General features: G+C 38.7%; 1 protein-coding gene across 1 annotated transcript; it reads right to left on the bottom strand.

Moving 5' to 3' along the window:
• Positions 1 to 11,590: 11,590 nt before the first annotated feature.
• LOC106966133 (olfactory receptor 51A4) lies at positions 11,591 to 12,535 on the bottom strand. The gene has a single exon (XM_015062205.3). It carries the CDS (start codon positions 12,533 to 12,535, stop codon positions 11,591 to 11,593), a length of 945 nt encoding a protein of 314 aa, XP_014917691.2.
• Between the last annotated feature and the right edge of the window lie 248 nt (positions 12,536 to 12,783).

Raw genomic sequence — 12,783 nt, 5'->3', positions numbered from 1 at the left:
TTTAGTTTTGGGACAGAGAGAGACAGAGCATGAACGGGGGAGGGGCAGAGAGAGAGGGAGACACAGAATCGGAAACAGACTCCAGGCTCTGAGCCATCAGCCCAGAGCCTGACTCGGGGCTCGAACTCACGGACCGCGAGATCGTGACCTGGCTGAAGTCGGACGCTTAACCCACTGCACAACCCAGGCGCCCCTGTTCTCAGTTTTTAACAGTCTCCTATGCTTTGGCTCTCTCCCACTCTAAGCTCTTTTTTTTTTTTTTCCCTTCCCCTCCCCCATGGGTTTCTGTTAAGTTTCTCAGGATCCACATAAGAGTGAAACCATATGGTATCTGTCTTTCTCTGTATGGCTTATTTCACTTAGCATCACACTCTCCAGTTCCATCCACGTTGCTACAAAAGGCCATATTTCATTCTTTCTTATTGCCACGTAGTATTCCATTGTGTATATAAACTACAATTTCTTTATCCATTCATCAGTTGATGGACATTTAGGCTCTTTCCATAATTTGGCTATTGTTGAGAGTGATGCTATAAACATTGGGGTACACGTGCCCCTATGCATCAGTACTCCTGTATCCCTTGGGTAAATTCCTAACAGTGCTATTGCTGGGTCATAGGGTGGGTCTATTTTTAATTTTCTGAGGAACCTCCACACTGCTTTCCAGAGCGGCTGCACCAATTTGCATTCCCACCAACAGTGCAAGAGGATTCCTGATTCTCCACATCCTCTCCAGCATCTCTAGTCTCCTGATTTGTTCATTTTGGCCACTCTGACTGGCGTGAGGGGATATCTGAGTGTGGTTTTGATTTATATTTCCCTGATAAGGAGCGACGTTGAGCATCTTTTCATGTGCCTGTTGGCCATCCGGATGTCTTCTTTAGAGAAGTGTCTATTCATGTTTTCTGCCCATTTCTTCACTGGGTTATTTGTTTTTTGGATGTGGAGTTTGGTGAGCTCTTTATAGATTTTGGATACTAGCCCTGTGTCTGATATGTCATTTGCAAATATCTTTTCCCATTCGGTTGGTTGCCTTTTAGTTTTGTTGGTTGTTTCCTTTGCTGTGCAGAAGCTTTTTATCTTCATAAGGTCCCAGTCATTCATTTTTGCTTTTAATTCCCTTGCCTTTGGGGATGTGTTGAGTAAGAGATTGCTGCGGCTGAGGTCAGAGAGGTCTTTTCCTGCTTTCTCCTCTAGGGTTTTGATGGTTTCCTGTCTCACATTCAGGTCCTTTCTCCATTTTGAGTTTATTTTTGTGAATGGTATGAGAATGTGGTCTAGTTTCAACCTTCTGCATGTTGCTGTCCAGTTCTCCCAGCACCATTTGTTAAAGAGACTGTCTTTTTTCCATTGGATGTTCTTTCCTGCTTTGTCAAAGATGAGCTGGCCATACGTTTGTGGGTCTAGTTCTGGGGTTTCTATTCTATTCCATTGGTCTATGTGTCTGTTTTTGTGCCAATACCATGCTGTCTTGATGATTACAGCTTTGTAGTAGAGGCTAAAGTCTGGAATTGTGATGCCTCCTGCTTTGGTCTTCTTCTTGAGAATTCCTTTGGCTATTCAGGGCCTTTTGTGGTTCCATATGAATTTTAGGATGGCTTGTTCTAGTTTTGAGAAGAATGCTGGTGCGATTTTGATTGGGATTGCATTGAATGTGTAGGTAGCTTTGGGTAGTATTGACATTTTGACAATATTTATTCTTCCAATCCATGAGCAGGGAATGTCTTTCCATTTCTTTATATCTTCTTCAATTACCTTCATAAGCTTTCTATAGTTTTCAGCATACAGATCTTTTACATCTTTGGTTAGATTTATTCCTAGGTATTTTATGCTTCTTGGTGCAATTGTGAATGGGATCAGTTTCTTTATTTGTCTTTCTGTTGCTTCATTATTAGTGTATACGAATGCAACTGATTTCTGTACATTGATTTTGTATCCTGCAACTTTGCTGAATTCATGTATCAGTTCTAGCAGACTTTTGGTGGAATCTGTCGGATTTTCTATGGATAATATCATGTCATCTGCAAAAAGCGAAAGCTTGACTTCATCTTTGCCAATTTGGATGCCTTTGATTTCCTTTTGTTGTCGGATTGCTGATGCTAGCACTTCCAACACTATATTAAACAACAGCGGTGAGAGTGGACATCCCTGTCGTGTTCCTGATCTCAGGGAAAAAGCTCTCAGTTTTTCCCCATGAGGATGATGTTAGCTGTGGGCTTTTCATAAATGGCTTTTATGATGTTTAAGTATGTTCCTTCTATCCCGACTTTCTCAAGGGTTTTTATTAAGAAAGGGTGCTGGATTTTGTCAAAGGCCTTTTCTGCATCGATTGACAAGATCATATGGTTCTTCTCTTTTCTTTTATTAATGTGATGTATCACTTTGATTGACTTGCAAATGTTGAACCAGCCCTGCATCCCAGGAATGAATCCCACTTGATCATGGTGAATAATTCTTTTTATATGCTGTTGAATTCAATTTGCTAATATCTTATTGAGAATTTTTGCATCCATATTCATCAGGGATATTGGCCTGTAGTTCTCTTTTTTTACTGGGTCTCTGTCTGGTTTAGGAATCAAAGTAATACTGGCTTCATAGAACGAGTCTGGAAGTTTTCCTTCCCTTTCTATTTCTTGGAATAGCTTGAGAAGGATAGGTATTATCTCTGCTTTAAACGTCTGGTAGAACTCCCCTGGGAAGCCATCTGGTCCTGGACTCTTATGTGTTGGGAGATTTTGATAACCAATTCAATTTCTTCGCTGGTTATGGGTCTGTTCAAGCTTTCTATTTCCTCCTGATTGAGTTTTGGAAGAGTGTGGGTGTTTAGGAATTTGTCCATTTCTTCCAGGTTGTCCAGTTTGTTGGCATATGATTTTTCATAGTATTCCCTGATAATTGTTTGCATCTCTGAGCGATTGGTTGTAATAATCCCATTTTCATTCATGATTTTATCTATTTCGGTCATCTCCCTTTTCTTTTTGAGAAGCCTGGCTACAGGTTTGTCAATTTTGTTTATTTTTTCAAAAAACCAACTCTTGGTTTCGTTGATCTGCTCTACAGTTTTTTTAGATTCTATATTGTTTATTTCTGCTCTGATCTTTATTATTTCTCTTCTTTTGCTGGGTTTAGGGTGTCTTTGCTGTTCTGCTTCTATTTCCTTTAGGTGTGCTGTTAGATTTGTATTTGGGATTTTTCTTGTTTCTTGAGATAGGCCTGGATTGAAATGTATTTTCCTCTCAGAACTGCCTTAGCTGGGTCCCAAAGCGTTTGGATTGTTGTATTTTCATTTTTGTTTGTTTCCATATATTTTTTAATTTCTTCTCTAATTGCCTGGTTGACCCACTCATTCGTTAGTAGTGTGTTCTTTAACCTCCATGCTTTTGGAGGTTTTCCAGACTTTTTCCTGTGGTTGATTTCAAGCTTCATAGCATTGTGGTCTGAAAGTATGCATGGTATAATTTCAATTCTTGTGAACTTATGAAGGGCTGTTTTGTGACCCAGTATATGATCTATGTTGGAGAATGTTCCATGTGCACTCGAGAAGAAAGTATACTCTGTTGCTTTGGGATGCAGAGTTCTAAATAGATCTGTCAAGTCCATCTGATCCAATGTATCATTCAGGGCCCTTGTTTCTTTATTGACCGTGTGTCTAGACGATCTATCCATTTCTGTAAGTGGAGTGTTAAAGTCCCCTGCAATTACCACATTCTTCTCAATAAGGTTGCTTATGTTTATGAGTAATTGTTTTATATATTTGGGGGCTCCAGTATTCGGCGCATAGACATTTATAATTGTTAGCTCTCCCTGATGGATAGACCCTGTAGTTATTATATAATGCCCTTCTTCATCTCTTGTTACAGCCTTTCATTTAAAGTCTAGTTTGTCTGATATAAGTATGGCTACTTCAGCTTTCTTTGGACTTCCAGTAGCATGATAGATAGTTCTCCATCCCCTCACTTTCAATCTGAAGGTGTCCTCAGGTCTAAAATGTGTCTCCTGTAGATAACAAATAGATGGTTCTTGTTTTTTTTATCCATTATGATACCCTATGTCTTTTGGTTGGAGCATTTAGTCCATTTACATTCAGTGTTATTATAGAAAGATATGGGTTTAGAGTCATTGTGCTATCTGTAGGTTTCATGCTTGTAGTGATGTCTCTGGTACTTTGTGGTCCTTGCTACATTTCATTCACAGAATTGCCCTTAGGATCTCTTTTAGGGCTGGTTTAGTGGTGATGAATTCCTTCAGTTTTTGTTTGGGAACACCTTTATCTCTCCTTCTGTTCTAAATGACAGACTTGCTGGATAAAGGATTCTCGGCTGCATATTTTTCTGTTTAGCACACTGAAGATATCGTGCCAATTCTTTCTGGCCTGCCAAGTTTCAAAAGAGAGATCAGTCAGGAGTCTTATAGGTCTCCCTTTATATGTGAGGGAACGTTTATCCCTTGCTGCTTTCAGAATTTTCTCTTTATCCTTGTATTTTGTCAGTTTCACTATGATATGTCGTGCAGAAGATCAATTCAAGTCACGTCTGAAGGGAGTTCTCTGTGCCTCTTGGATTTCAATGCCTTTTTCCTTCCCCAGTTCAGGGAAGTTCTCAGCTATTATTTCTTCAAGTACCCCTTCAGCACCTTTCCCTCTCTCTTCCTCCTCTGGGATACCAATTATGCGTATATTATTTCTTTTTAAAGTATCACTTAGTTCTCTAATTTTCCCCTCATACTCCTGGATTTTTTTATCTCTATTTCTCTCAGCTTCCTCTTTTTCCATAACTTTATCTTCTAGTTCACCTATTCTCTCCTCTGCCTCTTCAATCTGAGCCGTTGTGGTTTCCGTTTTGTTTTGCATTTCGTTTAAAGCGTTTTTCAGCTCCTAGTGACTGTTCCTTAGTCCCTTGATCTCTGTAGCAAGAGATTCTCTGCTGTCCTCTATACTGTTTTCAAGCCCAGCGATTAATTTTATGACTATTATTCTAAATTCACTTTCTGTTATATTATTTAAATCCTTTTTGATCAGTTCATTAGCTGTTGTTATTTCCTGGAGATTCTTCTGAGGGGAATTCTTCCGTTTGGTCATTTTGGATAGTCCCTGGAGTGGTGAGGACCTGCAGGGCACTTCCCCTGTGCTGTGTATAACTGGAGTTGGTGGGCGGGGCCGCAGTCAGACCTGATGTCTGCCCCCAGCCCACTACTGGGGCCACAGTCAGACTGGTGTGTGCCTTCTCTTCCCCTCTCCTAGGGGCGGGATTCACTGTGGGGTGGCATGGCCCGTCTGGGCTACTTGCAACTGCCAGGCTTGTGGTGCTGGGGATCTGGCATATTAGCTGTGGTGGATCGGCAAGGTACACGGGGGCAGGAGGGGCAGGCTTAGCTCGTTTCTCCTTAGGTGATCCACTTCAGGAGGGGCCCTGTGGCAGCGGGAGGGAGTCAGATCCGCTGCTGGAGGTTTGGCTGCACAGAAGCAGAGTTGGGTGTTTGGGCTGAGTGAGCAAGTTCCCTGGCAGGAACTGGTTCCCTTTGGGATTTTGGCTAGGGGATGGGCAGGGGAGATGGCGCTGGCAAGTGCCTTTGTTCCCAGCCAAGCTGAGCTCTGTTGTCCGGGATCTCAGCAACTCTCCCTCCCTTTGTCCTCCAGCCTTCCTGCTTTCTGAGCAGAGCTGTTAACTTATGACTTCCCAGACGCTAAGTCATGTTGCTGTCGGAACACACTCCGTCAGGCCCCTCCGCTTTTGCCAGCCAGACTCGGGGGCTCTGCTTGGCCAGCAGGCTGCCCCTCCGCCCCGGCTCCCTCCCGCCAGTCCGTGGAGCGAGCACCGCCTCGCTGCCCTTCCTACCCTCTTCAGTGGGCCTCTTGTCTGCACTTGGCTCCGGAGACTCCATTCTGCTAATCCTCTGGCAGTTTTCTGGGTTAGTTAGGCAGGTGCAGGTGGAATCTAAGTGATCAGCAGGACACGTGGTGAGCCCAACGTCCTCCTACGCTGCCATCTTCAGGGAATCGCCCATTTTAACTACAAATATGTATATCAGGAGATTTTCCAGCATAGATTTAAACAATTAGAGGGAACAAATACCTGAACAGAACAGCTGATACTTAATGGATACTCAGTAAACACAATTATTAAAATAATTAGTAGGGTAACTGTGATTCTAGTTTGCCAAGAATGGGCCTAGTTTACACTTATTGATTTGGTTTCCCAACCAGTTTGGGAAAACAAGCTGGGATGGGTTGGTAGACCTCCACTTCATACTCCAAGTTTCTGCTGCACATTCATATAATAGCCTGTGCAATACATGGGCAGTGACCACAGTGATACTACTTTAACTAATTTCTAAATCTGAAAGATGACCCATCTCTCTTTTCTTGACCATTCCCAAAGTAATGTTAGTAAAGCTGCAAAGACAGTAGGCAGGGTCGTTACTGGCAAGCAAGCACATAGACACAGTTGGCTCCTTGCAGGTTTAGACAATGGTACTTGACAATGATCCCCCTAACAGAGGCTTTTTTTTTAATTAATTTTTTATTTAAAAAATATTTAATGTTTATTTATTTTTGAGAGAAAGAGAGACATAGAGTGTGAACAGTGGAGGGGCAGAGAGAGAGGGAGACACAGAATCCAAAGCAGGCTCCAGGTTCTGAGCTGTCAACACAGAGCACAATGCAGGGCTTGAACTCATAAAGAACGAGATCATGACTTGCACCAAAGTCAAATGTTCAACCAATTGAGCCACCTAGGTGCCTAACCACTTCCAGATGCTTTTTATTGGAGCCAACCACTTGTGTCACTTCTTGTGTGAAAGCCTGTGGAATAAATGAAGTCATGAGGCTGCCAGCAGCCTGGGATCAATAGGAAATACTTTTGTTAAGTGATCCAGAAAAGAAAATGTTCAAGGAATAAAGACTGATGAATATTTACTGTTTATCACTTCTTGTAATCGTATAACTTATTTCATTGTTTGATAAACTAATTTTTAATAAGCCCACTGGCAGCAAAGATCCTACAAAAATTAAAGTTCATACTTTTTAAGTTCTCTGTTAGTGCTTCTTAGGAAATTTGATAATGAATTCATAACTTGAGCAAAATCTTTGCAAATGTGTGACATCACTATAGTGGCTAACTTGATAGAATTGATCCCATAACAACCAGAAGAAAAAAAATTAATATCTACTTCTAAAGTAGGTGAATTCTCTTAAGAACATTGTATGTGATGGTGATAATTTACCATACATAGATACTGAAGGCAGATTTCATGCTACATTCTCATGATTTTTCAAAAAGATTAAATAATTGTCTATTCAAAATAAGTGTATTCTCTTTTTATTACACATTTTTCAGTCATTGTGAAAAGGGACAGGATAGCTGTTACAGTGTTGATTTCATTAGCATAAACTAAATTATGTTCATTTTACATCACTATTCGGATGCTTTAAACAGAAAATAATTTTTTTTCAACTTTGTGTTTTGTATTTATATTCTTAAGCTTTACAGAGATATAATTGACATACAACATTGGGTAAGTTTAAGGTATATGATACACTGATTTGATACACTTACATGTTGCAAAAGGGTCACTACTGAGGCATTAGCTAATACTTTTATCATGTCATACAATTACTGTTGCTGTTTTGTGGTGAGAACATTTAGGATCTAGTGTCTTAAGAACAGTCAGGTTATAATACATTCTTGTCAACTATCATCACAATACTGTGTGTATTAGATCCTAGAAATTATTCCTTTTCAAACTGTAAGTTTGTACCCTTTAACCAACATCTCCCCATTTCCCTGACTCCTTATTTCCTGGTAACCAACATTCTACTCTGTTTCTACAAGTTCAGTTTGGATTCTATATATAAGTTATATCACACAGTATTTGTCTTTTTCCCTCTGACTTATTTCACTTGGCATAATGTCCCCCAAAACCATTCATGTTGTTACAAGTCACACACTGTCCTTATTTCCCCTAGCTGAATAAATAATTCATGTATGTGTATGTAGCACATCTGTATCCATTCATCCATTGATGGATGCTTAGGCTTTTTCTATATCTTGGCTATTGTGCATAATGCAACAAACAGAAGAATAGATGTCTCTTTTATATCTTGCTTTTATTTCCTTTGGCTATGTACCCGGAAGTAGGATGTTAGTTATATTTTTAATATTTTGAGGGACCTCTATACTATTATTCATAGTGGTTGCACCAATTTACAAAGTCACCAATAGTGCACAGGTGATCCCTTTTCTCTGTATCCTCACCAGCACTTGTTATCTCTTGGCTTTTTGATGACCGTCATTCTAACAAGTATGACTTGCAATTTTGACTTGCAGTTTTGACTTGCAATCCCCTGATGATTAATGATATTGAACATCTTTTCATGTACTAGTTGGCTATTTGTATGTCTTCTTGGAAAAATGTTTATTCAGTTCCTTTGCCCATTTTTTGAATCAGGTTTTTTTTTTTGTTATTGAATTGTATGAGTTCTTTACATATTTTGGATATTAATCACTTATCAGATATTTGTATAAGGGCAGAAACAAAATGGACAAAAGATTGAACAGATGCTTCAAAATGAGAAAATAGAAATGCCCAATAAACATATATGAATACAGGAGTATGATTTTAAGTTAGCAGAAAATTAACATATGATATTGATGGCCGATCTTTTTCAAGATTTGGGATTCTAGAACACCTAGCTGACTTGTTCCAGGATATGCTAGCAACTGAACCAAGAACAAGAGTTGATGTGTATGTATAGCTGTTAAATTTGAATATGGCCTCCAAGGTCTTCTACTCTGTTTGTCCATTTTCTATTGGATTATTTGTCTTTTCCTAATGATTTGTAAATTTTTTCTTTTCTCTCTTTCTTTTTTATTTTTAATAAATGTAGGCTAAGCCATTTGTTGGTAATCTGTAATACATATTTTCTAAATCCTGTTTAAACTATTGTGATCAGATTTATATGCATTCCATATGTCTTTGCTGTTTTTCACTTGTGATTAAGTATTGTTAATACCTTATTAGTGAATTCTTTTACTTTCCCAGAAGGTTTCTATCAGTCTTCCACTGAATGCTTTTCTGAGGGACTTCCCCAACATCAGATTATCCCCAGCTATAGCCTAACTCAAGGCAATCTGGATAACCATGGGATTACTATTTAGTTTGACAATTACATTTAGACTAGAGGTTCTAATTATGATATTTGGGCTGTATGGTTATTTTTTGTAGAGTGTACTGTGCATGCAGGGTGTGTCATGTAAGATGCTCTGGCAGCATCCCTAGCCTTTTCCCAGTTGATGCTGATAACATACCTCCCTCCCAGGTTACAAAAACCAAAATTGTTTCCAGATATTGCCAAATGTCTCCTGGTAGCTAAATTGTTCCCAGTTGGGTACCATTGTTTCAGGAGGCCCGGAGTTTGGCTTTCATTCCTCCAGGAACATGTGGAAATGATCATGGTGACTGTAAAGTCCCCCATCCCTACTGGCATTTTGTAGCTTCATCTTCCTTTTGTTTTAGTTTATTGAGGAGGACAGAAACAACCTGAGATTGTTTCGAGAGTGCAGAGTGTGACATCGCTGTACAGTAACCCATGAGAATTTAATACCTCTCAAATCCATGTTATTATCCCTCCTCTTATTAATAAACACTGTTGAAGCCTTCACTTTGTGATGCCTATCTTCACACTGGAAAAATATGAGCTTCCATTTCTTATCATTACTAAAGTATGTCTAACTTGTGCTTTGTTGTGCTACAGCCCTCAGTACCCATGGCTACATCTGTAAGGTTATGGGAAAATTATGCAAAGCACAAAAGCACGTAGCACCCTGATCTGATGATAGAATTATGGAGACAGATGCAATGCTGAATGTGAAGGCTAAAATGTAGCCCAATGGTACTATCCTGGGGTATAAAAGATGAAGTGTCACTCCCAACTTTTGACTTTCTGTCTTTGCGAATTCGGTAAGACAATTTCTCAGAGCTTCAATCTCTTCAACAACCGAAAAAATAGGAAGAATGATAAGTAAAATTGGATATGTGAGAATCAAAGTAGAAAGTGTGCCTAGAGGTAAATTTTACATATATTAGCATTTCAAATGCAATGCATGTATCTGTGAAAGCTTTTCATTAGTTGCTAGATACTATCTCCTTACAGGCTGAGTATTATTCTTAAGCATATGACACTGCTGGAAATGGTCTCTTGATTTACCTGAGGATAAATTTGCAAGAGATTGTAACTGGTTTGTGGTGAAGACTTGGGTCAATGAGTGGGCATAAGAAAATGTAAGAAACTTTTCTATAATCCACAAGGTTTTTAGGTTATATTAGGAAGAGAATTTGAACCATTCATCACCCACCAAACCTAAGGCAAAAATTCCTCCCTAATCCCATATAATTTTTTCCTACTTTCAAAATCTGTGAGTATCTGTAACATGCGTACTTTTGCAATAAACAACTTAAGAAAGTTTTGTCCAATCTTGGAGTACTTTTGAACTCTTTAACAAACAATTTCCCATGGCCTCATTTCCACATTCATTTGTTAATAGTTATTTATCAGAGATCTATTCTGTGCCAGAAATATCCTACATATTAGACACAAAGACATAAAGAAAATAGATGTGGTTCTTCCTTCACTGATAACAGACTCTTTTTTTGGAAGAAGAAAAAAAAACTCATTGCAAATCATATAATGAGTATAATGTATAAAGAATAAAAAAACAATTTCATAAAGAGAGGGTCATACTTTGAATTGAGGGTATAGATAATCTATGAGGAAATTATAAAAAAAGGTGCATAGAAATGAGTTATATGAAATTTAAGTCAAGAGCAGTCTAAGAAAAGGGGACAGATAATGAAAACTTACAAGAAATAGAAAAATTTGTAAATACAACAAATTTTCAGAAGGCCAATTTGGTTGTAGTTTGATTATCCGACAATGTTGGAGAGACAGAGACGGTCTAGAGCATGTATTGTTTTATATTATGTACTTTATTGATTTAATTATTTAAAATATTAATTATAGTCCCAAAGAAATTCAAGTTCATATTTAAAAGACACATTACTTCATTCTATTCTTCTTTTTAAAAAAATAACTCGCACAGATGATCAGTTAGAAAGCAGCAAAAGTAAACATTTAGAAACTAAATAGTTTCTTGCAGTATTTTACTAAAGAGATGCTAGTGAGGTGCTAGGATGAGTAAAACAATGAGGTGAGAAAATTAAGACATAATTTGAGGCTAGAATCGAAAGAACTAAGAACTTAGTATAAATAGATTGAACGCAGGGACGAGGAGTACACTCCTGGTAGACAGACACTACCATTTCACTATATTGATTGAAATTTGTTGTTTTTATCAGAGGTGACATCATAAGGTATCTATTATTATTGTGTTAACTGGGATAGAGTCCCAGGATATACTTCTTGTTTCCTGTTTTATGTTCGTGTTCAGTATCCAGTTTGAATAAAATAAATCTGCTGATAAAACAAGAAAAGTGTATTGATAATTATTTGTGGCAAATATTAGCTTTTTCACAAACTGACCTTGATCTCTTATATAAGAAATTTCCCCAGTATGCATCCTACATTGTCTGATTGTTACATCTGCTTCTGACATAATTTTGCTACAACTCTTACTCTAATCTGTCTCGTTTTCACACAGTACACAATGGGATTCATCATTGGAGGCACAAGTAAAAGAACATTTGCCATGAGAACATTGAAGAGAGGGGAGACATGTCGGACAAACCAATGGACAATGGAAAGGTTAATGATGGGCAGATAGAAGATGATCACTGCACAGATGTGTGAAACACAAGTATTGAGGGCCTTGAGCTGCTCCTTTCGGGATGCAATTACCAGCACAGTCTTGAGGATCAGGAAGTAAGACACAGCAATAAGCATAAAGTCTACCATAACCCACAGTACTCCAAAAAAGCCATATATGCCATCAATTTGGTTGTCAGAGCAGGCCAACTTCATGACATCCTGGTGGAGACAGTAGGCATGGGATAATTGGCTTTTAATACAATATTTCAAACTTCTCAAAGTGAAGGGGAAGGGTAGCACTAGGAGGACACTCTTAAGGGATATCACTATTCCTATTTTGACAACTCTGATAGGAGTAAGAATGGATCTGTATCTCAGAGGGCTGTGGATGGCTAGGAAGCGGTCAAACGACATGATCAAGAGCACTGAAGATTCCACTGCTGCAAATCCATGGATGAAGAATTCTTGGGCAAAGCAGGCATTGGCAGAAATTTCAGGGGCATTGAATAAGAAGATCCTCCACATGGTGGGTAGAGAAGAGAAGGACAGGCCCATGTCAGACATGGCTAACATGGAAAGGAAGTAGTACATGGGCTCATGCAAAGAGGGCTCTGTCTTGATGACCAAAAGGATGGTGCAGTTTCCCAGAATAGCAAAAATATACATGCTACATATGGGGATAGAGATCCAGATGTGTGCATATTCCAGCCCTGGCATCCCAACCAAGAAGAAGGTGGTGATTTCAACATCCGATGTATTAATAATGGACATCATACATTTAAAGGACTCTGCAATGAAACAGAGATTCTTGAGTTGGTAAAATATGAATATCTGGAAATTTGCTAGAAAAAAATGCAGTTGTTGAAATTTCTGGCTCTTTTTAAGCTCTCTTTTGGAAGAATACAGTATTTATGTGACTATCATATAGTGAGAAGTGGATGCCAATTTAGACTAAAATCTGCCTGTAGAATACATGAAGAAAATTTCTTTTGGCCATATTTTTCCTATAGAAAAACTAGAAA

This window comes from Acinonyx jubatus, chromosome D1 (assembly GCF_027475565.1).
Source record: "Acinonyx jubatus isolate Ajub_Pintada_27869175 chromosome D1, VMU_Ajub_asm_v1.0, whole genome shotgun sequence".
NCBI lineage: Eukaryota > Metazoa > Chordata > Mammalia > Carnivora > Felidae > Acinonyx > Acinonyx jubatus.
Note: the sequence above shows the minus strand (reverse complement) of the source record. Positions and strands in the feature narration are given on the sequence as shown.